Genomic DNA, 26591 nt, shown 5'->3' with positions numbered 1-26591 from the left:
TTGTGGCCTATAAAGTCAAACTGACTCCTGAAAGAAACTCAAATTTGAAAGGTAATGTGATTCACAGGAAAAATGTAAAGAAAACTCATTAACTCATGGGGCTGCATTGAGATTATTGGAGACTTATTCACAATGCTTGTCTGAACTTATTGGTACCATAAATATGTGAATTATAATCCAAAAACATAAATCACGGCAGGCACAGTCTGTCCGTTTTTCACTTTTGTAGAAATTGTAGTCTCTAACAGTAGCTATAATTTTTATTCTCAGCTTTTACACTGTGTTAGACAGTGTGACATCATATGATGTTCTTTAACAAACTCGCTCTTGAAATTATACCCCATGAGGAACATATTTTAAAATGAAACTCCGGCCATTTTTCATCCTAAGAGTACTTAAATTAAATGTTGGTAGAATTCTACTTGCAGATCTGTTAAGAGGAGAAAAAACTAGATGGCCATGCATGTTAAAAGCCTATGTGCCATCAAAGCCCCTTGGGCTACAAAGGGCTCTTTTAGCAAATGGATGGCAACAGCTGCAAACTCTGGGCTGCTCTTAATGTGCATGGTGCAGATGTCTGCACTTGAGTCCCATAGCCTGAGACAGATCTGTCTTGCTCTACACTGGGCCTCTCTCATCATATCACTGTAGCTTCATTAAGCACTGAACTTAATATCAACATCTGCTTGACAGTTTCCTCTCTCCAATTAAAGGGAAAACCCATAAGAAGCTACAGTGATAACCTCTGAAGGCCCTTGTTAAATACCCTATTCATCCCTTTATCTTTTTGTGTTTTTTTTAATAACAGATTTTTTCGAAAGAAATGCTGTAAAGATGATAAAATACATCCCTCACCTCTAAAATACACTGTGTTTGGATTATAAGACATTTCCTAGCCATGTTTGATTTGTGTATTTTAATTTTTCATGCTCGGGCAAGACAACTCAGTGTGAACAGTGGAGGGAACCGAGGATGCATCCAGAGAGAATCATCCTGCATTAGCACTGCAGGCTTTTCATTCTGAAAACTGGAACGGCAATGAATAACTGAATATTGGACGCTGCAGTGCAAAACTGTGGTTCTGTTTAGTGGCTGGATGCCTAAAACACTCTCTGTGCTCTGAAGATGTGTCCACAAGGAAATTTGTTCTGGAAACAGAGCAACATCTGAAGGTGCAGATTTAAATATTGTCCATCTTTGTAAAAACTACAGAAGTTTCTTTGCAGAACAAACCTTTTACGTCTTACATGTAAGGCTCACAGGAAGTGATGGAACTGAAGAAATTAATCAACATTAGCACCTGCACGAGGGGACAGAGATTACATTTCTGATCAGAGCTATTGGCAAAGAGCTCAAATTACCTAAATCAATACAGCGATAAGAAATATGTTGCAGACCTGAACCATATTCAATCAGATACACACATCTATCCAATCAGTGAACTAGGACAGGGCACTGTTGACTATTGAACTCATTTAATGCTTAAAACAAATACAAGTTACTTCACTGGGTCATCACAATTGAACAAGAGATTTTTTTTCATATTTGTAACACCCTCAGAAATATACATTCACATGGCTGCATACAGACAATTTCTCTCTTTTGATTTTATTTCAATAACATTAAATCAACAAACTGTATGCATCACCCCTTTGTATGACAGTGAAGCCGCTAGTGGCATATTAAAAACGTACTGGAGGAGCATTTTTAGGTGGGACTTTGGAAATAAGCTATGCATCAACTTCATCTATCCATCATCAAGTCTATGTTTGCAGTCAAAATAGGTATATTTTACATGACCAGGGTCCCTACACAGTTGTCCCTAAATAAATCCCCACTATAATCTCAACCTTATATACAGTATTTACAGTGGAATGTTGAACATACTGAATACAAAAAGTAGATTAGGATGGAATGAAGTTACAGTCAGTATTACAAAATAGAAACTCATAACACCCCGACAACATGAAGACAATGTTTACATCTACCAGTATACAGAATGTCGACTCAAATCCGAAAAGGGCTTTCTTTCTCTAACATGTCTGAGAAGCAAGTGTGGCAGTGGTTTCATAATGTATGCAGAAAAATAAGTGAAATGAAACCCTAAACTTGTGCTTTAAGAATGGGTAGTGTTGATCTTTGCTTTGAGCCAAAGCAGCATTTTTTTTATTTATTTATTTATTTAAATTTACAAGTTAAATCTTTTTTTTTTTTTCACTGGATTAGTATTTCAATTGTTGTGCTTAGAAAAGTCAGCGATGTGTGACTATGTTGCAAAAGTTAGATCTCTTTAAGACTTAAACTATCCAGTATTGAATGGAGAAAAAAAAGTGCTGTATCACCATTTAGAAATCATTAAACTTTAAAATGGTAATGAATGCAGCTTTTAATAGATCAATTGATTTTAAGATCAAGTACAGATGCATTGTTAGTGTCGTGCTTTTAAGCTCAGATGGAATAACATCCGTACTGTACTAACGGAAATTCACTGCAATTTAAAGAATCATCATTTGTCTGATCTGAAGAGGTTTGCAGTTTATGTTATATTTTAATATTAAGTTATTCATGATGCTATTCTATGGCATGAATAATTTAAAGGTGTAGTATGTAGAATTTAGTGGCATCGAGCGGAACAGACTTGACAGAAATGGAATATAATATTCATTAGTATGTTTTAATTACTGTATAATCACCTGACAATAAGAATCGTGAAAATGTGTTTTCGTTACCTTAGAATGAGCCCTTTATATCTACATAGGGAGTGGGTCCTCCTCCATGGAGCCCACCATGTCGTACCATCATGTTTCTACAGTAGCCCAGAACAGACAAACTAAACACCGGCTCTAGAGAGGGCCTTTAGTGTTTTTCATGAGTTTTGCGGCCACCGTAGGTTCTCCCACATGTTTGGAAGGGGAGGGGGGGAGGGCATTCAGTTGGTTGCGGTCTGCAACCTCACAGCTAGGTGCCACTAAATCCTACACACTGCACCTTTAAATGAAGGAGCAGCAACTGTTCAGACTACCTCATTTCTCCTGACTTTGATAGGCACTGAATGCAAGAATAAAAGATAAAAAAAACATGCTTTTAATACATGTGTCTCTATTTTGATGTGATGTAAACGTGGAATTGAAACGTTACAGCAAAGCAGTTTATCTGAGCACAATAAACCAAAGGCTATAAAATTGCAATTTGTTTTCGCACTTTGAAAGTAGCAACCCCACTGCTGTCAATTAGTTTTCCCCCTCTGAAACTTTCTGATTCAAACCTCATGCATTGCTCTCCGACTGTAGTGGATACACTTTACAAAAAAAGAAATAAGGCTGTAAAAATGAATCTAAAGTAAGCTGAAATCAGCAGACTTTTAATAAGAACATGATATTTCCCCACTTTGTACTGTTAATTTGTGTTGAAAATACAATATAGTTTGAGGCTCATGATTAACATGCTCATCTAAAAACATACAGTAGACAAGCATGGACTGTAAAACATTCACATCTCCAGCCGACAGAGAGATTTACTCTCACAGAGATGTTATTTTTTCATCTTTATTTATATATATATTCATACACTTTTGTGTGTTAACTGTAATATTGTCGATGGGTACTGAGTGCCCATAAACTCATATCTTTGTCAATACTGACAACACTGAAAAAGTGCTGTCTTTTGAGCTGCAAACGAGGACAAACACACTGGAATTGATACAGAAAAAATAGCAACATACGCACTTCCACTCCCACACAAAAACATGCATAAAATAAGGCTTAATACAGTATTTATATTGTTCAGAGCCAGTCAGATATCTCATTTATATCCATGTATTTACTTCTTTGCTTGTCTTATCTTGTGTCTGATGTTTCACATTGAACTTTTTTTTTTGTTTGAAGCAAATGCATTTTGCTGATTGTATGATGGAGAGAAACAAGTCATTTGCTATTCTAGCATCAGCTGGCACTTGTTAACAGTGATTTAAAAAGCCGGATATATATAATGCCTTTAGACAGGGTCATTGTATCCCCACTGGCAGATTCAGATGCCAATATTAAGAGACAGAAAACCATTCATTCCTTTAAAACCCCCCTAACAGCTACTGAAATTCATTTCAGAAAAAAAAAGAGATGGAACAAAAACACCATGAAAGCAGCAGGTGACTTATTAAACTCCAGGATGGCCACCATCATATTTTCAATTCCCTTTACATGTTAAAATATTTTCTCTCGCAGATGTAACTATATGCATCGGTTGACATTTTCCTCCTATCCGTGTCCTTTGTGTCCATGGACGACTCCTCATAGAAAATGCTGTTGGTGTAAGCGGGGAGGCTTAAGTCTATTCTCCAGTACACAGTCACACAATTATAAGAAGAGACAGAGTCATTATTGGGAAATTCCCCAGACACTTTTCTCTGACATCCATTTGATAAAAAAAGGGTTAGAACAAAACATAATTATGACAATTCAGCATAAAAATCAGACATTTCATTATAGTGGTAACTTTTTGAGCTCGTTTACACAGGTAAATCCTGTTCAAGTCAAGTGACGATGACATTTCAGAGCAATTATTGAAGTTTTCTATGAGACTCATCAAACCCATTTTGGACGTGATTGAAAAGTGTGTTGTTGTGTCAGGTACAATTGTAGCCCTTCTCTCCCCTGCTACTCTGATTCACTGATGTGGGCCCTTTTTTTAATTTAGGAAAGAAAATTGAAAACACTTTTTTTGATTTTTATCTGTTACTGCCATATTCATACGGCTCAGTACACTGACTCCCTCTCAGTAAAGAAATATATCAAGCATATAAACACAGGGGTCAAGAAATACTAAGCATGTCTTTGGAAAACAGCAATAACATATCTGCTTTTAATGCTGTAAATATACAAAATTTTTGTAATTTCATGGATGCTAAACCCAGAGAGAAACAGGAGAAATGATAGAGGTGCTGTATGACGTAATTTTTTTTTTTCTTTCTCTGAAACATTTGACCACAAAATTACAAACACTTAGAACTCCACCTGTAATTATGTCAGACATTTAACTCTCAGTTCTCTGGTCACTTAAAAATCATACAAAAAGACATTATAAAAATAACAAAACGGCAATGGTATTGGAAAAAAACAAAAAAAAAACAAATCGTACATCCAGTGTAGGACTTTCACAAATGTGCTCAGCAAAACCTCAACCTGCAGTCTCTTTTTATACATTTAATACATTTATAACATGAAAAAAAACATGACACAAAAAGAATAATACACCAGTATTAATCAACCAATCACCTCCCTGGCCTCGTGAGTCAGTGACAACGAGTCCAATTACATACCTTTAGTTTGTATTCTTTGCCCATTCACCTGATGGAATTGATACCAATGCGGTCATGTTGAGAAGTTGATGTTGCTAGCACTTTAAATAGACTCTTGATCTTCTAATAGAGATTAGTTGGATGGGGTCTGATGTGGGGGGGAGTCAGGGGGGAAGGGGGTACTAGGTTGACCAAAAGAGGAAGGGGACTTGAAGGGTGCAGTTTGACAAATGGGAGGGTGGGGTTGGTGATGGAGGTGAAGGGTGCGGTGGAATGCAGGTGGGGGGGACGAGGGGTTGTTTGGTTTGGTTGTTGCATGCCACTACACATACCACTCTTTCTTAGAAATGACAGAGCCGTCGGTTTGAGAGATCATATCATCGGCTATCTCAGGTTCAGGGTCATACTGGAAAGCCAGAGTCCGCTCGTCATAATCTCGGCTTTCTCCTTCGTCCACAGTGAAATAGGGCCTCTTCAGGTCCTCTGCTTCGGCATCGAAATCGCGCTCGCTCACCTCAAACCCTCCGGGGCCACCGATCTGGGCGGGTTTCTTCTCATCATCCGAGTCATCCGGATACTGCAGGTTTTTGGGGATGGGAGGGTGTGCGGCTTTGCTGTAACCGTTTCCGAACACATGTTTCTTGGTGCTGTAGTCTCCCTTGAAGGTGCGCTGGCGGCGGCGCAGGAATATGAAGAGCAGTATGGCCGCCACGCCCAACAGGGCCACTCCCCCCACAGCGCCCCCGATGGCGGCACCTGCATTGTGCTGCTCCTGCGGGATCTCACGGCCCCCAGGTGGCGGGTTGTTAGGGAATTCTGGGTAGGAAAAGACAGATGGAAGGGAGTGTGTCAGTGCTCTGGTGGGAGGAGGTGCGTTTGTGCAGGTGCAGATTTTTTTTTTTTTTTTTAGGAAAGATGAAGTAAGGGAGACAAGGACGGAAAAGCAAAGGGGAAAGGAAGGACAGGACCCCCGGCCCCACGACGAACCCCGCCCCAACCCCAAAGGAGCCTTTACCAACAATGTGGCAAGGCTCAGTCATTGACAGTCACATGCAGTTTCAGACATGGAGAGAAAGAAATAAACAGCCAGTCCAGCACACAAGACCATTAAAGAAAAGAAATGAGTAAAAAGATTCAAGTGAATGAAGCTTTGTCAGCATGCATTAACCATGATTCCGTCTCCATTTATATTCACATATATAATTAAACAATTTAATGAGCAAACCGTGGAAGAATTATTTCATGTGGCCTTTCAGTTAATACAATTAACTCTGTAGATTTCTCACAACTCAAAGTTGAATGATATACTGCAATAATGTCCAGCATAAAATAATACAACATGACACATCTTCATCATCAGTGTTGCAATAATGAAATGAAAGAGCACTGCCAGAGATGATTATCAGCAGCCAAGCATACACAGCCATGATGCATCAACAGAGCTGATAAACATGAAGCTCTTCTGTTCAGGCAGCAGTGCAGACAGCAAAAGATAACATATGCTTCCCAGAGGAAAAAAAAAAAAAAAAAAAAAAATTCAGATTCAGAAGACAGTGGAGAAAAAAGAGGAAATTTTAAAATGACTCAAAGATGTGCTCGAATCTTGAACAGAGTGGCAATGACTAATGGCCTGCTAGAGACAAACAATAACTAAGATGCCAGCCTCCACAAGAGCAGAGTGTGAAGGCTGGGATTTTGCCTTGCAAATACAAAAAAAAAAAAAAAATATGTTGTTTTAAATTCACAACTGCCATGACTATACCAGATCTGGAGCAAACCTGAGCCATCACATTCATTCCACCATTTTAAGGAGCGAATAGCCTACTCTACAGGAAGATACACAATGCTCATGACTGAAGCAGTTGTAACTCACAGAAAAACTAAGCGTTGAAAGCCATGTCCCGTACATACACGTCTTCACTTAAAACCAAAAAAATGTGCAAAGCTCCTTCGAGCACAGAGACAGGAGAAACTTTTTTATCTGAAATGTGATCAAAGCCTCGGGGCGCACAGGTAGCGCTTGTCTAAACCTGCAGAGCATAAGCACATTTAACTTCAATGGTAAACGCTGAATCCTCAACAGAAGGTGGAAGAAAAAAAAAAAAAAAAAACAACAAAGAATTACACCGTCTACTAAACAAATGGTGTGGGAAAGGATTGAGAGAAAGGGAGAAAGAAACAAGTGAGGGAGGAAGGCAGGGCTTCCTGCTCGTGCAGGGCGAACCACAGACTCGTACTGTATGCAACAAGGCAAGACAAGACAAGATACAGAGAAGATTTACTGGCACTGATACCATTTCTTTCTACTGTTGTAGTGATTTACTCCATCCTATTATGACATGTCATAATCTAGTAAACATGGATCTAAACATTGTTCACCAGGAGAGAACATATCTGGATCTAATTTAATAAGTGCTGTAATACCTGGGAAGCAAATCAGCTTTCAAAAAGCTTAAATAAATGTTTTGATGTACATTAGAATAAATTTGCATCGACGTCATCGGGCCACATTTGAACTGTAACACGTTTTCACAATTAGGTTTTAATTATAGCTTATATATGCACAAATGATCCATGGAGTCAACATCATAGGGACATGACGAAGCTGCGTTAGCACTGCCTTGAACAGGATTTGTTAAATTTAATACATAAAATTATGAATAATAATTCAAATTGAAAGTAACTGATCATAATTGAGCCAAAATGAAGGTTTACGTTAAGCGATCCCAAAGGTTCCTTGGAGATATAAAATTATCTGTGCTGCTACTCAGTAAGTCAAACAGAGTCAGATTAAAACATCATGGCGAAAAAATAAACAAAAATAATTGACAAACTCTGGCATCTTCATCATGTAAAAGAAGCCAAATTTCCCACATGAGCGATGAAAGAAAGTGATTCTCAAATTATTCAGCTCAACTGCTGAATCAAAGCCATTACACTCATTTAGAACCGCTTTAGTGGAAATGATACATCTCTGAGCACAACTCTCTGCTATGTAAAGGACGAGGATGGGGGTAAAGAAGCTACTGGAGCCTTCCTCTCTTCTTTAATTACAATGGCATTCTATCAGTCCAAAGGAGAGACCTCCCAAACACAGTCTCTCTCCTCAGCTGCTTTTTCCTCTGCACCCGTTCTCCCAGGGCCGACAGTAAAGCTCTCCAATTTCTAAAGCAGTGCCGGGCACAGTCTCAAATATCAGCTCAGGTTTTAATCTGACCACCTAATGGGATTATTCAGACACAGGCCTTCATTACACACATGAATGAGAGAGCAAAGCCAGGTCACCCCTGCTCGGGAACACATCCTCCCACCAAGTCCAAAGAGCGGTGAAAATCTAGAGGATTGTAGGAGTAGAGAGAAAAGGGAAAACGTTCTCCTGTAATCCTCTCCTCTACCCTTCACTGCCTTCCTCAACTAGGATCTGTCTTCGCTCTCATCAATCCCTTTATACAATCTTAATTAGGCAGATTTTTGCATTTCTGAGGTTGCCCAGACTGAACATTTACCACACAGAAAGGTGAAAAAACACAAGGCGAGACCATTAAAACTACAGAGAGCCTTCAAAGGTGCTCTCTATCACCTCCATTTTTATAAAGGATCATGTGACGCTACCTCTTGACACCCGTATTTGAAGAATGTGAATGTCAACACTAACGACTGAAGAATGGGTTACAGTCCAAACATTAAAGCAGTTGTAAACATGGAGGTATTTTTGTTGGGTTTTTTGGCACTGCATAATCACTTCCAAGGAAGCCTTGGAAGATCTTGTACCGAAAACATGAAATGGAGTTTCTAGAGTTATTAAGATGTTTTACTAGAGGGGGGATGTAAGGGAGGAATGTTGAAGTGTTAAGATGGCTCTACTTGTGAAATGGACTTGGAAAAGCTCATCAGATCACTTCAGTGCTATGGAGGGGAACACAATGCTTTTTTTTTTTTAAATATATTTTGCAACACAAAAAAGGTATGTTGGCAAAGAAGACTGCATGTTTTCACAATGTTATCCAGCACACTTCTGCTTCGTACTTATCCCTCCGCAAGGTCACATCACAACACCACCTCCCCGTTCAGCTCACTGGCTTCGTGCTTACATGAAGATAACAAAAAAAAAAAAAAAAGCAAAAAGATTTCACAATTTCGACAGCTCGGCGGCTTCGCCTTTGTCTAGCCTATATACTCTGTGAATGTGAGTATGTGAAATTAGAGTGGCTATGGTACAAACTAATCACATTACGAAAAACACTAATAATAAAACACATTTGAAATGGTCGGGGTACAACGGGGGGTTTGACAGCATGTAGGAGGGAGGAGGCGTTCCACCAGCACGCCATCGCTACCAGCAACACCTGCCAACAGATAGATAAAAAAGACCTCAAAGCGGCACAACAACAATCCTGATACTGTTCCAGGCAACAAAAGGCAGTGTCTATTAACACCACTCTGGAAATATGTAGATAGTGGGGTAACCTTGAGTTGAAATGACTAAAATGTACTATTGAGATTAATAGGTGCCAAGATGTGCTATGAAAGGCTATAATTCAATCCAGAGGCATGGTAGATTTATACAGGTAATGAATAACATGACATACTGCTGCTATGTAAATGCTGCAACCGTGCCGTTTTTGTATCACTTTAATCATATTATTCTGAATATTCACATCTGACTTGATCGAACGGGTGATTTAATACCTCCGAACGTCTCAGTGACGAAATTTGTTTCCTTCACAACTCAGTGAGTGTTCTCCCTCTGAGTCATTAGTGTAAAACAGAAGCGAGTCTTTAAGAAAAACAAATGGCAAACAAATGGCAAACAAATGTGACGCACTCCAAAAAAAGACTGACATCTTGTTGTGTAAATGTCGCATCAGGTCCGTGCCAGATTTGTGACTTCAGAAAACAACATACGGAGCAGGGTTTTATATTTCAGTGTATAGTACAAAAAAAAAAAAAAAAAAAACAGCAGCAGGAAATGTTCAAAGATATTGAGGGAGTGGAACGTCTGATGCAGAAGGGGCTTTAAAGTAGAGAGAAACTGTTTCACAACTCTGTCCTGAAGGTACTCTTTCTGGGTGTGCTCGAGTCATGTCTGCACATGAAAAAAAGAAAGAGAGAGAGATACAGGTACAAACATTCCTGAGTCTTACCGCAATCATTTGGACAAGGTGTTATGACAGGCTGGGAAAATGAGAGAGGATTTCAAAGAGTGGTACAGGGAGTGGTGTTTTAATATGACTAAATGAGGAACAAGCAGCAGACAACAGAAGATGAAAAGAAAATAGAGGGCCACTTTGAGAAGTTGAGGAGTGGCAACAAGGAAAAAAAAAAAGAAAAAAAAAAAAAAGAAGATGGAGCGAGTGCCTTTGAGAGGTTGGGGGAGTGACAACGGCGAATAAAGAATGGCATAATGAGTGAGTGAGGAGGGGGACAATCGCGGAGGACGCGTTCAGTGATTCCAACGATCCTCATTACTCCCCTGTCTGAATTCGCCAGTGGTTGTGAAGTCATGGAAATGTAATGCTGCCACAACGAATAAAAGCTCATCACTGACAGGAATTTAACTTGCTGCCTGGGGAGTTGATGGCGAGGCAAAGCTCTTTTTTTTAACCTATTGCATACTACCTTCCAATATCTACCATTTCATTCTATTTGTCAACATTTGTTTTTTGTTTTGTTTTTTTTACACTTATTTTACAGAGGCATAATCTTGCCTCATATGTCGGTAAATGCCGCCATAAAAACCTTCAGACTAGTGATTCAAATTCAATTCCCTGTAAAAAGCCAAAAGATAAGAGGGCACAGGATGTGCTGAAGGAGATAACGCTGTGAAATACTTGCATCAAAACACGTGTGACATCATCAGTGGCATGTTGTGAACATGCAGTGACTTGCAGGATGGTCCTGTCAGAGGAACAGAGACTGATTGTTGTTTTCATCTCCCAAAAGCAGCAGCAGTATGTTTTTTTCTTCTTTTTTTGGGGCCTCTACTGGTGACCAAGAAGTCACAACACTATGGTGGCTTACAGTTGAAATAATATCCATATACGTGTATCAATAATAAACATGAATGAGCTGACAAATTAGAGCAGAGATAACATATCAATATTTACTTCTGTTCCAAATCAGAAAGTCTGTTTTGCTCCCTTGCAGCAATATTAGGGTCATTTTTTTTTTTTTTGCTAGGGTGGGGGTTGTAATAATCATTCTTAATGCACCTTTAATGAGCAATGAATATTTACACCAGCATCTAAACACTAATGCCGTTTAAAAACCATGTTTGCGCATAAGGTACCATTATTAATGCATCTCTAAATTTCCCTGCTACCCTGCATGTGTTTGCAGTGCTAAGTGGAAGTGCTGTAAGGATGAGTTATTGGGTCAGCAGACATGCAGCAAACAAATCTGCATGTTAGTACGCGTTAAGCCAGGAGAGGTCAGGGCCCTGTTTGTTTACCACACTATCCTACCCTCAGCTTCTCCTCTGTTGGGTTTTTTTCTTGTTGTTTTTTTTTTTTTTTTTGTCTCCTTGTTGTTATTATGGAACTGTGTGTGTAATGAGTGAATCACCACACAGCATCAGCAGCAGCTCCGGAGCCAGTGGTCAGACCCTGGGACAGCGTCTGACCTACTTCATCAGGCTCTCAGGGAGGCGTGACAGATCCGACACCACACGGGTGGACAGTGAGGAGGAGGAGGAGGAGGAGGAGGAGGAGGACGGAGGAGGCGAGTTGGGCCGAAGGGGCTCAGCCAATCCCCCAGCTCCATCTGTCTGCCACATCCCTCTCCTCCGCGTCCTCCGGAGAGCAGAAACAGCAAACCATGCAGAAACAAATGTTAAGATAAATCACTACGATCTCAGCTGCTCTGCTCTCACATGCTCTCCCCTGGTGACATTTCCATTTCACTCCTCCAGCCCGGCTATCTCTTCCTCTCCAAATAAAAAAGACCCCTTTACACACTGAACATCCCCCTCCTCCATTTTATGCAAAGCGAGCTGCAGCCACAATGTCTTCCCCCTCAGTGCTTTCCCTGGCACAGCGCAACACAGCAGAGGCTTTATGGGGTGGCCTATGGTGTGTGAGCGCAGGAGTGGCTCATGCTAATGTCTCATTTGGATAATGAGGTGTGATCTTGGCAGGAGCTGAGCAGCGAGCAGCCCCTCCTGTAGTGAGGAGACGCGGGGGCTAGAGCGTCAGTCAGCCTGCAGACTCTAGGTCTGTAGATGGCTGATCAGGAAGTTCAAGGGTGAGGGATGAGCTAGCTGGGAGAGGCAAGAGACCAATACGCGCCTCAACCTGCCTGACAACATGTGTGTGTGCTTGAAGTGAGGGTGCAATGATATACAAGATATACACATGTGGCCTTTGGATCTATGAATAATGCAAGCGATGATGTGAGAAGGCGACAGTGTAATGTGCTATATAGCGCGCAGATTGAGACAGACTCCACCATGACAAGCGAAGACAAACAAATTTCACATTGCTGGGGGAGCCTTTGCAAAGCTGACATCATAATGTCTCTTGTCTCTGTCACAGAAAAGAAAGAGACAAATAGCTGTGTGGAGCAGCTCTGCGGTTAGATAATATATGGTAATATACGGTGTGATACTTGTTTTATTCAAGGATATTCTCACCGTACACTCTAAGAAATTAAACTTGGATGTTGTTTGTATTACATAGTTTTTTTATGGTGAAACTACCGAATAATTGCAGTTTTGACCATCAAGACAAGAGGATTTCATTGCATTAACATAACAGTGTAAGGTTTCAGGAATAAGTCCCAATGGGCTATCTGTACTTTTCCGCACATGTGCAGTACGTGCATGGATACGTTTGTGCACGTTAGCAGCCGTTGCCAAATTTGTTCTCCTAAGATGGCAAAGTCATGACTCACCCTACTCTTCCTCTGATTGGCTAGTACTCATTGCCTTCATTGATTGGATTGGTTAGGTTTAGGCATGAGGAGTGAGACTGGTTACAGTTAGGGTGAGAATATCAGGGTAAGCCAATCAGCGGCAGAGTAGGACGGGTCGTAGGAGAAAAAAGCTTAGCTCAGTTCATTCTACATGTACTAACTTACGTTACAGATAAGCTGCAGAGCTCTGTTTCTTTGGAAACTGCACTCAGCGACTCTGCAACCTCATAATATGGTCATAATATCGTGATCAGTCCCTGACATTTAGGTTAAAGAACATTATCAGCTATAATGTGAACACAGTATAGTCCGAGTAGTTGTGTGTAGATTGTGAAGGTTTATTCATTCCCACAGAACCCAGCATGGAAAATCGCCGGGAATGTGTCCTAAGAGGGCTTTACTGTGACATCAATGAAAAGCCTGACACCCTTATAAAAGAGTACTTGGTATGTTGCACCATAGAGTATGAACCATAGCCTAACCAAACGTTTTTGATGAGATTCATGGCAACATAGATATGTACTGGGTGGGACATTTTGCAACGTGAAAATGAACTTGTGTTCTCTTGTTGACAACCTACACAATCACATACGCATCATTTCTTTAAAATGAGCTCAAACATCATTGTGTGCTAACATGTGCAAGGAGGTGTGCTCTAATAACTGTACATGTGCTGAAATGTCAGCTTTTGGAATTAAGTCTCTGCTAATTCAACATCTTTGTGTTTCAGACTCTTCAAATATTGTTCAGTGTCTCAGTGGACTTTGAGAATTCTTATGGTCACTTTTTATTATAGTCTGATAATTTACAGACATTTGAGAAATCAATTAGAGTAATTCATATTGAGAATGACAGCTGAAGTCCCAGTTTTTCTTTCATTTTGAGGATATTGATCCTGGTGCAAGGAGAGAAATGAAGGAAATGGTCTAGGGAATCTACGTCATTTGGCACATATTGCACCGCCATCTTTCTACAATAGCCCATAACCGACAAACCAAACACTGGCTCTAGAGAGGGCCTTTCATGTTTTTCATGAGTTTTGTGGCCACGTAAGTTCTCCTACATGCATGGGAGGGGAGGGTGAGGGGTATTCAGTTGGATGCAATCGGCGACCTCACCGCTAGATGCCGCTAAACCTTACACACTGGTCCTTTAAGTACAAGTTGTAATACATTTTAGGACAATTATAACAAATGTCAGCTCAGACTAACATCTTCTGCTCAGTAATTTAAATTTATGCTGAGAAAGCTCCCTCTGCTAGTGCCAACCTGCTGCTGCTTTCCTGCCAACCCAGTGGCAAGCATTTGGAATCATTATATAGACATAGCTAATGTTCTCAGCAATGATCTCATTTGCTTGCATTGGTTATGTGGAGGCTATTAAATTAAAGTGAGATTGGTAAATAAACACAGGAAAAGTCAATCTAGGTACTTTTTAAAAGAGTGTCAGCCCCTCCCGCGCACTGTTGCGTCTCACTGTCTTCGCCCGTCGTTGTACTGTAGGACATGGAGGATAGAGAATGTGACAAGCGGTGAACACCAGGAGTTGACACAGGCTGTTACATAAAGTCATGTAAACAGCATCCTGCCCTCTCTTCCAACTCTGTATCGCTCCCGGTTTCTGTTTGCCTCGGAGCCCATTTCTGAAACCCACTTTACCTCTTAAACTACATTCCAAAAAATCAGACCCACTGAAGCATTTCCTTCAGTCATATGTATACCTTTATTTATTTATATTTCTATTGGACCGTCTATGTTTTATTCATCTCATTTTCACCATGTGGCTAAGATTCCTTCCCCTCCCCCCTCACCCCGCACCTCTTCTCTCTCAAGTTCATTTTCTCACACGGGAGCGAACTATTGCTTGTTCAGGCGAGCGTGAACAGATGTCGACACCGGTTGCCTGTGCTTACAGAAGGATCCATCCTCATATTTTCTTGCTAAATTGAAGAGACTCCATCCAGTTTAACCCAAGTGGTAAAACCCTATAGCAAAGCCGACTGCACCTCTGCTCTCCATAGCAGCTCGGTGACACAGCTCCCACAAAGGAGGATGAAAGTTAAGGCCATAAGTGTAATCGCCGAAAGGTTCACATACTGGCTGACCCTGAGCTGATCTGATATCATCCTTCACAGCTGATCCTGCTAATGTGGCGGGAATTATGCATTGTATTTCACTCAGTCCGGCCCCCCCATCTCTCGCAGATTAGAGCTGTTGTGTGGAGGAGTCAAGGTTAAAAAATATCTCATCAAGTTTAAAAGATTATTCAAGTGGGTCAACAAATGAGTTCTGTAGTGAATGCGCTGCTTCACTGAAGGAAATTTTCCCACATGTCACATTATTGTGTGCTGCCAAGAAAACAACCACACTTCTCCTTTCACAGGGGTGATAATGACATGATTGTACGGCTATCCCGACAAAACGGCCATTCATCACGTCTTATTATGCGCTGGGAAGAAATTTAAGATGGCAGCGACGATTTGTTTCCAGCACAAAAACAGAGTGTGATGGTGGAAAAGCTGATTATCTTAATAAAAGACTGATTTTGCTCTCTTAAGTTTGGGGGAGAATCTTTGAGGTTTAACCACATTATTCAGCCCTCCTTCTGCGGCTTTTTCATCTGCAATATTTTACAGGAGTCACCGTTTGACTGGCATTCCTATTAAAACGGAAAGCTGCGGAGAATGAATCTTCAGAAATAACTTTCATTGTGAGTCTCTGAGGCTGTTTAATTGTCTTTATTTTTTAACATGGCCTCTGATGCCCATTAGTAATTAGGCGATTAATCAGATCTGACGACTTGTCAACTTTCCCTCAGGAGATTTCTGAACTGAATGTGAATGAGAGAGGTATTTGCTAAGAAGAGGGCCATTACATGAAGCTCATCTCTCTTGCTATAGATTCCTCTCCTCCCTCTTCCTCTCCCCTTTCTGCTTTTTTTCCGTCAGACTTCCTCTTTCACCTCTTTTTCTGTGAGGGAGGATTGATTAAAGCAGGAGAGTGGTTCATTAGATTCTGACAAGCGACACCATATCTGCGGAACACGTCCTTGGAGAAAGCCGTCTTAGCCCATGTGACTTACTGTCGTTGATGCCATCTCCACAGCAAACACTATCCCCAAACTAATTGAAACAAGTTGCTCTGTGGCCCTGCTATCTGCCGAGGTGACAGTTATGCAGCTCCCACAAATCTGTCCATGAAAACTGAGGAGCTTGATTAAAATGCACCTTCCTTAAGTGCTACATCAGTGTTGTTTCCCAGTGTGAGAAAATAGCTTTTCTGTGATACAAACAAGTTGTCACAGACATTTTATCTTCCTGACGCTGAATGCAGGGTTGTCTCCCTGGCAGGTGTATATTGCTGTGTCAATCTAAAAATCTACTTCAAAATGAAAACAAAAGTGTTACTGCCAAATTAATGCATAATGCAGCTAGTAGTAGTACATTTGGATAAATTCAGGTCTTGATACTGACAGAACCATGTACAATGGTGGTACGAGGTGGTTGACAGATTGTTTAAGTTTCAGATTTGTCAATGCTCTGATACAGTTTACTGCAGACTAAAAAAGGGCAGCTATGATGCCTGAGTTATTGACTCTGGAGAAATAACACTTTCCTGAGTGCCTCTAAATTCAAAGACAATTAAAAACGTGCCCTTTAACAAGGGAAAGAAATAATTATTTTATGTTCAGTGCTGGTCTAGAAATTGCTCAACTAAATATACTGCAACTATCAACTTGGTCAGCTTACTTTTCTGCAGAGAACCCATAGCTAGTATTACTGAAGCCCAATGCTGCAGCCTTGAATAGCAGCCAGCAGTGGGCCCTCTCACCTGCCATGTCTCAGCCAGGCCTGTCTGAGGCTGTTGGGAGGCACAAAGATGCTCTTTGAAGTTAATGAAGCATCAGCATACTTCTTTACCTCCGCCAACGGGTCATTATGCACAGCCAATGTCAAGGTTGCACAGAGCACTTCAAAGAACTAGAAGGAAATGTGGAGCCCTCCCTCAAGATCACCTCTAACAGTCTCTTATTCATGTCATCATAGCCGATACTAAATCTAAGCTGCTCCACATTCACATAAAATGGATTCTAAATAGGGAAGATTTCTTTTACACGTATCTGTAAAGCTTAATGGTGTTCTGTGGTAGTGCAAAGACATTATGCTGACAAGCCCACATTAAGACAGGAATAGGCTAGCATTTCACAACATCAGCAAAGAGCACATGAGCACAAGCGCTGTATGATCCCGGTGTAAAGTGTCCATGTTGCACCTGCACGAGACACAAGAGCAGGACAGCTCTAGCCCTGTTTGCACACGCTGCTGCACTCCTCTCTACATCCTAAAGCATACAAACGTTTTACAGTCAACCCGCTGTTTGCGAGCTGTTGTACAATTTGACTGGCCACCATGTTGGAGCTCAGCCTCTGAACTGCACATTGGGAAAGGGAGCCTGGCTGTTCTTGTCAAGGTTACTATGGGAACTGGCAACATGTTTTTTAGGGCTTGTGTTGGACCCTTTGGGAATGAACCCTAAACAGAAATTCAGGACTCTTGCCATCTTAACAATATAGAACATTTACAGCTAGCATCTGGCCAGCTTATTACCACAGAGGATAAAAACAGACCACCGAGTGCTTTGTGGCTTGTAATAAAGAATATGTTCTGGCATGTTGGTACTTAATATCAAGAATAAAATTCTGCCAGCCAACGGAAAAGTGACAATCAAGTAGTCAAGTAGAAATTGTGCAAAACACTTTGCTTTAATTCATAATTATACGTCCCTGAATGATATGTAATAACTTGTAGTAATTACTGTCAACATGCAGAGTAATAGGAAGTAACAACGACCTACTGCTGAGAACTAAGAGCATTTTCACAGCTTTAAAATCAATTATTACATTCCCTTTAATCTGCTGCCGAGCAATCTGCAAACCTTTACGTGGCTGTAAAAAAAAAAAACAACAGAAAAATGCCTGGATTCAAAGTTTGTATGCAGATAAATTGAAACTGAATGCGCACAAATTATGTACCCACTCATTGTTCACCTCACTCACTCAATAAAATTATACGGACAAATGATGAGAATAAACAGAAAGACTACGGGGAAAATAGCAACGTGGTTTGTTAATTTAAGCAATCAATGAAAAAGCAGAAATAGAAAATGCCTTTGGTGCCTTTGTTTTTCCTTTCCAAAGGGATATAGTACTTTATGCCAAACAGTGAAATCTCTTCGGAACACTATTACTCAATACAAGCTGGTGCACGGTGATTTCCTGACGGTAGATTACTTCCTCACTTTCCTGTTTGATAAGTAAGGACTGTTCATGCTCTTTTGAGATTTCTATTATCACACTATTAACCCGCCTACATTGGATAGGCAACTTCTCACACTGCAGGTAATGACATCATATCCTACAGAGCTGCTTTGTCCTAGTCTTACCCTTCCCAGTAGAGAATAACACACTGAAAAAGGAGGAAACAGAAAAAAAGGTATGCAATGACACTGTCAGACACAGCTGTTCACTTCACACTAAGCCCAGCGTTCCCAGAGACACAACATGAGTCAACATGCAAAGCAATGTGAGTTAGAACACCCCCGCTTCCCAGAAACCAAGCAGCACAAAGAGTAAAGGGGAGGAAAACGCCTTTCCAGTCCAACCAGACCAAAACTGCGACAGTCTCCCATACCACATACACAGCTGGTACCAATGGAGAAAGGTCGCCGCATTTGTAGTACGTATAGCAGAGTCAGATCTGGTATATATTGAAGCAAAGGCTTTGATTGCAAAATATCGTCTCTTATGGATAAGAACCCAGAGGAACCACAATGCGTGTGTGCCAACAATTATCTGGAAGGCAAGGGAATTGAATCAGTTTTGTTCAGCATTTTGTTTTCCCCAGAAGTCAGAAGAAGAAGAAGCAGAGGAAGAGGAAGAAGAAGAGACAAAAGAACTAGCGCAGTGCTCAACTGCAAGAGAGAGGCACGGGCTGTTTAGAGAAATGTGAGCGTGATGCGAGCAAACTATGATCAATACAGTACTCTCACCTCAAACCCCCATTTTGCTTGATGTTATTTTAGGTGCCGATAATAGACCTGCTTTATATCGCTCCCACACATGTAGCTAGATGCATAACAGGGCAGGGCGGGAGGGGGCGGCTGTTGTGTTCTCACAGTGTGTGTGAAGCTCTGATACACAAACACAAAAGCTTTTTTTTTTTTTTTTCCCTCTAACCTGCCAAACAGTGCAGCAGGGAGCTGCACAGCCAGGGCAGGTAGGAGCAAGATTGAAAACACATAGTTGACCTGCTACAAACACCTGGGGCCAGATGCATAAAAACTCTGTGTAGATTCAGGACTAAAACTGTGTGTACGCACGAAGCCAGGAATATGTATATGCGTTATTTTTTGTTATAAAGCCATGTGTACGTATGGTTCTGTTTTATAAATCAGTCAACTGGGGAACTGGGCGCGTTTTCACTCCCACAATTAGCCATAAATGGATGAAGACACACCCTAAACCTGCCCTTTTCATATCAATTCACCACCTGCTCCACCAGTCTGTACACCTGTCGATTGTGTTGCACTGGTGAGGCTCTCCTACAGCCAGAACTGCTGTCATCACGTGCGACCATTACGCACATCTGTGTGGCTCTTTATAGTGTCCATATCATTAATTCATCACATGGACATCTTCGGCAGTGATATCAAAGAAATGTAATCAATGATTAGTTTGTAGCTCTCATATCTAAACTAAATACCAGTTTATGTGCGGGAAATGGTGTTTGTGTGTTTGCATCATTTATGTTGGTCCGTGCGTGTGCATGGATATTTTTAATGAATTGAGCTGATGGGGGTTTGTTGGTTGCTGACAAAAATTTTTTAGAGGGCTACTGTATTGATGCAAGCCATGCCAGAGTTACTGAAGAGACGAAGAGAGAGAAACGTCAAGAGACCGACTTTGTCGAATTACCTGTGATGTTGACGTCCACGATGCCGGTGCGAGTCCCGATGCCGTTGGTTGCGTCACAGACGTACGTGCCCGCCAGGTCGTAGGTCACAGGTCCTTTGAAGAACAGGGTGTTGTTCTTGATTTCCACATTACTGGGCAGGGAGCCGTTCAAACTGTGGGGAAGAGAGGGAATAATACAGACACCATAAAAAGGCAGAATTACACCAGACCACAGCAAAAAAAAAAAAACCTCTCCCAGGAGCTGCAAAGCAATTCAAAGCACATGAAAAATACAGTCTCTAGTGCCAAACAACCCTGGATGTGTGTGTGTGAGTGTGAGATACAGTAAATACCAGGAATATTTGACAGCACTATATTTCAGCCATCATCCATCAAGTCCAAACAAAATTATGAGGACAGGGAATCCCAGCAGGTCCAAACAGGTAAGACATCGTTGAAGCCTGAGGACACAGGCTTTTTTGGCATATGGAATACAAAACAGACAGTGGTAGGTAAGGAGAGGGGGGGTAGATGTAGGGGGGGCTTCCTTCCTCAACTACAGCACAGCTCACATGGCTGAACTCAAAACTCAGGGGAGCTGTCAAGAGAGGCAGCTGATCAAGCGATAAACGCAGAAGATGCATATGCTGGGCTGTCAATGAGAACCGGAGCCTGTTTTTTCCTGCCTGAGGTGTTTGTCTTCATGGTTCACTATTTCTACTGCGTTCAGGCTCGCTCATGTCCTTTGATCAGGTCAAGCACACTTTGAGGTCATGGATCATGAGCACACTAACCCTCCATTCTATTATCTGGACCCCTTTTATGGTGCCTGGAGGCTGAATAAGGTATCAAATTTCGTGAAAATTGCCATTTCCCGCTGCCTTCCCTTCGATCAGCTTCATCAACTGCTGAATGGATCCAGCTTACAACTAAAAAGACAACTGTGAAAAAAGTAAACAAATAGCTCGTTTTGAGTGGTGGCTTGCTGAGCGTCGGTGGCGGTTTTGGTTTGTGTTAAGAATAAGGATGCTGCAAAGACCTCCTTCCCCGCACTCCTGGGCTTACTCTCTGTTGGAAAGACAATTTGAGATCCGCTGGTGTGTGAGAACATTAAAAACAATGTAATGCTCCATTTATTACAGCAGAGAAAAACAAAATGACATTACAGAGAGGCAACAAAATTAGGTCTCACACTAACAATGGTCGCACATCAAACACTTGAGCTACGCTAAACAGGCTTTCAACAAGGCTCTTCAGTGGCAGGGGGGGGAAAGGCACAGTGATGAGTTATTTGTTAATTAATCTATCATGAAATGTCAGTTGCTAACAGCTGATCTACATGCGTTTAAATGCATTTTACATAGCAGATTTTCAGGATAAGTCAGTATAAGTATAACTATATTGTATTTTTTTTTTCTTTAGTTCAGAACAAAAGTAATATAAAGAGCTCGGCTTGTGTTGTGTTTCATTGAGCAGGCTCGGCTACTTGACACAGCGGAGCGAGCTGCAAACATCCCTCAATACTGTATGCCATGATTCAATAATCAGTTACCTTGCAAGCCAATATCAAACGCTGAGTTCTGCAAAGCCCAATTGATTTGCTGCAGAAATGAAAGGCTGGCAAACTGCGATTCACCACAGATTCTGCGGCCACTTAAGATGTCTGCATTTGTGCGAGACATCAGAATGTATGTATGTATGTGTGTGTGTGTTTGTTTGTGCGTGCATACATATATATATGTGTGTGTGTGTGTGTGGAGCCTGAGGGCCAGTAAAATGAAAAGCTAACAAACAGCTTGAGATTGATGCAGATTCTTTGATGACTGGCGGGCCCGCTCTTGTGCAAGTATGTATGAGATGTGTGTGATAGATGCGGGAGGTTAGTGTGTGGAGGGTTGGGGGTGGGGGGGGGGGGGGGGGAGATTCAAGCCTCTATACATCAACCCGTCGCCCAGAATTCACTATAAACCGCATGATGGTGTGGAGGCGGTTTGAAACTTGAATGCAGGAAAAACTTACTGTGTGTTCTTAAAAGCTCAATATGTGATAATTAGTTTTAAAGATATTAGTTTAATGTGCATGATTAGGTCTATAAATAAGACGGTTCACATTGGCAACAGGCAACTGATTAACAGAGATTATAATATTCATTAAAAGGAAGAAATTGAGACTGCTTTCTGGACTTAAAGTAGTGTCTTTAATCAAACATCCATCTGTATCACTGGCCTTTAAAGTGTTTTAACATTCAAGTTTAATTTTTATTGTGTGGTTTCATTCTCTTGGAATAGCTGCTGACAATATTATCTTAAATATAAAAAAAACATCAGCCTTCATAGCTTGAAGTAGCTGTACTACATCCAGCAGTAATGAAATAAACTTGACTTAAATATTATTTAAATGGGCATTAAAGGTGCAGTGTTGCAGCATCTAGCTGAACTGACTTGGCAGAAATGGAATATAATATTTATAAGTATGTTTTAATTAGTGTATAATCACCTGAAAATGACAATTGTTATGTTTTCATTACCTTAGAATGAGCACTTTATATCTACATTTGGAGCAGGTCCTCTCTATGGAGCCCCCCATCTTGCACTGCAATGTTTTTAAAGTAGCCTAGAACAGACAGGTATTTCATTTGGTTGCAATCTGCAACCTCACTGCTAGATTCCATTAAATCCTATGAATTGATCCTTTAAGTAATCTGTGACTTTTATTCGCCGCTACTGGTGATTAAGGAATTGCCGACAGTTCTCTTATGGTAGAGTTTAATAGACCTGAAAAACAGAATTTTCATCATAGAGATAAGTAAGCTAGTTATGTAATTAGAGGAGAGACTGAAGTAATAATAACACTGATTTTTTTTTTTTATTCATAGCAGCATCATCTGTCTCTGGGAAACTGAAAACGCACTGTGAGGGGAGGGTATGTGTGCGCTGTGAAACTCCTATGAAAAAAATCCAATCTGAAATCTTAGTGCACAACTAATTATTATGTTATTTGTGATGATAAATATTTCTTCAGTCCTCTACTCCCCCACTTACCATTCTTGTTTCTATTGAAAACAGTGTGCACCTAAAACAAACAACACAAGAATGCCCTACAAACAAACATTTCAAAAACAAACAATAAAGTTGAAATGGAGTGTGTCCTTTTTTAGTTGACTCTCTCGCTATTTCAGAGCAGTTCCCCATTAACCCATTTTGAGAAATAGCTCTGGCATTGTGCTCTAAGAAAAGAAAACAATCTAAGATGCTTTCCTCAAGGATTGTATGCCAAGGCTTTCTGCACACTCCGTGCAATTCAGGGAAACAAACAGAAGATGGGAGAAAAAAATGAATGCAGATGGAGCAAATACAGATTCTTTTATAATTTAGTTGCTGCGATGAGTCAGATTCGTTAAAAAAAAAAAATCGACCTATGAACTCATTTAAGAAGATAAATACTATATACAACGGATTGTCTTTCTGTATCAAAGGCATTATTGGATATGGCTATACCTCTCTCGTGTGTGTGTGTGTGTGTGTTTGTGGTCAAGTGTGACGCAATCCTGCCGGCCTGTACTGGATCGTTCCGTCACAGCCTTGTGCTGACCTCCACAGTGGAGCCCAGGGGAACCTTCACAACAGATTTGGCATCTCATTTTCAGTGCAGCAATGGCCGTCCCCTCCTATCTGTCAGCACAGTGCCCTCGTCTTTCTAGATCACATCTCTTCACCCCCCCCTTCTTCTTCTCTCCCTATCTTCCATTATCTCTCTTCAAATCTTTCTTTGCCTCTGATAAAAAAATTGAAGAAAAAAAAACCAACAAACAGGCCAAATCTTCTCTATCTTGTCTTCTTCTGCCGCTACTGTGTGTATATCAATGTTTCTGCCCTGGAAGCTAAATCTATGCATAAGAAAAAAGGGGGAAAAAAACTCCCTATGCCTCATTAAAATCCAACAGGGGCCTGTAGAGTAGATACAATGAGGGTACAATGGTCTATTAATCCACACCCACTGAGGTCCAGTGACATATTTCTTAACCTAGCCTTCACTGAGCAATTACAGGACAAATTGCTACATTTATCTCTCAGTTTCACCATATAATGCTTTCATTCAAAACTGTGATATGCTCAAAAGAGTTGCTTTATATTCAAAGAGATAAGCCAACTTTTGTTTAGAAATTTGGCATTTGATGTATATTACCCCGAACTATTCTAGTTGTACGCCTTCCATGTTGCAGAGCTTATATTTTTACTGTAAAACATCATTTCCGCGTGACCAACTTTCATGCCATTACTCAAAGCAGATCAAACCCAGGGTTATTTGGCGATCCCCCGAGGCCTTGAGAACATGTTTGTATCTCTTCTTGCTTGTGTATTTGCCACAATGTCAAATACACTGATGTCAGCCCTCCGGTATGCCGGCCTAATCCACGGCTCCTACTCCGGCTTCAGCCCTCTCCTCTGTGAGTGTGTGTGTGTCAGGGACAAACAGCTGCCTTCTGTGCCCTCCAGAGAACACAAAAGCTCCAACAATGACTCTTTCTTACCCTTCTACCTGCATGCTGGTCCCAACACTTCAAAGCAAAACCCAAAAGCAAAGCAAACCATGCTCTGTTTGCATTTATCTCACAGTATCTGTGACTATCGGGCTGATAGGGGTGTGTGTGGTTGCTGTAATAGATCTATTGTGCTCCGCCTCAGGTCCGAGTCTTATCTTCATTACATGTTTTATAAACAAACTAGAAGAGTGCACTCAGTAGAATGCAAATCTCCACTAGGTGTGTCTGGGAGCGAGTCCGAACTTCCTTCCTTACCTCCCTCTATCCTCCCAAACAAAGAAAAGTTGAATCTCACACAATCGTCCCTCTCGGCTTCCTTACAGTAAAGATGGCGGCGAAGCTAACAAAAAATGGGGATTTACTCATCTTGTATCATGTCTAACTTTAGTGGATCATAACATATAGGGTATGGAATTAATGTACAGATGCTCCGTTTCAAGATGAGACCAAACGTTTCTATGGATGTCAGTTTTTGAGCCAAGACAAAGGCCAACATGGGGACTGCAACAGATTTGTTTTTAGCCTAGCTGATTGCCGGAAATGCCTTTTTCTGCAGTTGTTGATCACTTGCAGTCCTTACCGGCTGGTTAAGAGGAGTGAGGAGTAAGCAGTCAATGGTGGTATAAAATAGGTTTTTCAACAATTATTAATTACTGCAACCACAAGAGGTCCTTGAGCATACAGTCATGGATATACGCAAAAAATTTTAGGCTGATGGGTCCAGTAGTGTCCGAGATTAGCTGCAGACAGATACACATGCGCACACACACGGACACACAAGACCAAACAGATGTTAACAAATAAATGGAGACACATTTCTGGAGAGGATGAAGGAAATTGGTGTGTTTTTATCTTTGAAGATTACTTTCCTGAATATATATGCCTTGAAACAAATGTTGGAAAAGAGCAGACTCCATTCGACTGGTACACTGAATGAAATTGCCTCCCTGTGCTTTAGCAAACCCTCCAAAAAGCTCTTTTTTTTCCCAGTCAGAAATCTAACATGAGAGAAATAACACACAGCCATGCTGTCTTGTCTTCTGAGCCTTAAGGGGTTTTGTTAGGGTTTAGTCAGACTCACAGTTTCCACTGGTAGATCGTGACAGGGGGGTTAGCATCAGCCCTGCAGGTCAGCTGAACATTCTGACGGTTCAGGTACCAGTTCCCATCAAAGCCCTCGATCTTCACCTCAGGTTCATCTGCAAGGAGGGCATGCTGATGTCAGTTCTTCTCCCCACAATATAACCCGAAAACATCGTTTTATCATTTCAGCTCTGGGAAAGCATACAAATAGCTGCTAGCAACAAAACAGTGATGCTCTAGTATCCACAAATTCATCCGTTCTGAGTGAAGTGGTCCTCTATTCTTTTTGGCATTTAAATCATCCCAATTATAATATGTTCCATTATCTGAATGCATATATGATCAAATATGTCAAATTTCAAAAGCCCATTCATTGATGCAAATAGTTTCAGATTAGGTCTAGCCCAGGGACCACAACTGGACGTGGTCTTGATTAGCTCTGTACTCTTATGCACACCTGTAAAAAAAAAGTGTAAAGCATGATGTAATCTAACTAAAAGCAGTGAACCCCTGCATACTGTCAGTACAAAATTGAGGCTTTTGTTTCAGTTTTCCTTTTTTCTTAAAAATATTAACAAAAATGTAAAAAATGGGTGATCTGGGAGAAAAACAGATGATGATGTAATCACTGGTGACTGGTGTCACCTTGCATGGAAAACACAATTGGGTGCTTCAAATTGGTCTACTCATTTTATCATATACTGAAAAGAAATGTCTGTGAAAATTTGTAAAAAAAAAAACAAAAACCAGCCTTAATATTATATAACATTTATACAAAATCATTATGTAAACTTGATCATATGGGAGCTT

General features: G+C 40.9%; 1 protein-coding gene across 4 annotated transcripts in view; it reads right to left on the bottom strand.

The window, feature by feature from the left end:
• Positions 1–26591, bottom strand: part of nectin1b (nectin cell adhesion molecule 1b) — a 154211-nt gene that overhangs the window by 73851 nt on the left and 53769 nt on the right. For 3 of the 4 annotated variants that reach the window (XM_067595287.1, XM_067595290.1, XM_067595289.1), the window contains exons 4-5: positions 25780–25897; positions 20177–20328 (exon numbers count right to left, since the gene is read on the bottom strand). In XM_067595287.1, the coding sequence (XP_067451388.1) occupies positions 20177–20328; positions 25780–25897 (270 nt within the window). Of the gene's footprint in view, positions 1–1458; positions 6110–20176; positions 20329–25779; positions 25898–26591 lie in introns of those variants that run through there. The other variant, XM_067595288.1, reaches the window with a different exon arrangement.

This window comes from Thunnus thynnus, chromosome 7 (genome assembly GCF_963924715.1).
Source record: "Thunnus thynnus chromosome 7, fThuThy2.1, whole genome shotgun sequence".
Classification (NCBI taxonomy): domain Eukaryota; kingdom Metazoa; phylum Chordata; class Actinopteri; order Scombriformes; family Scombridae; genus Thunnus; species Thunnus thynnus.
Note: the sequence above shows the minus strand (reverse complement) of the source record. Positions and strands in the feature narration are given on the sequence as shown.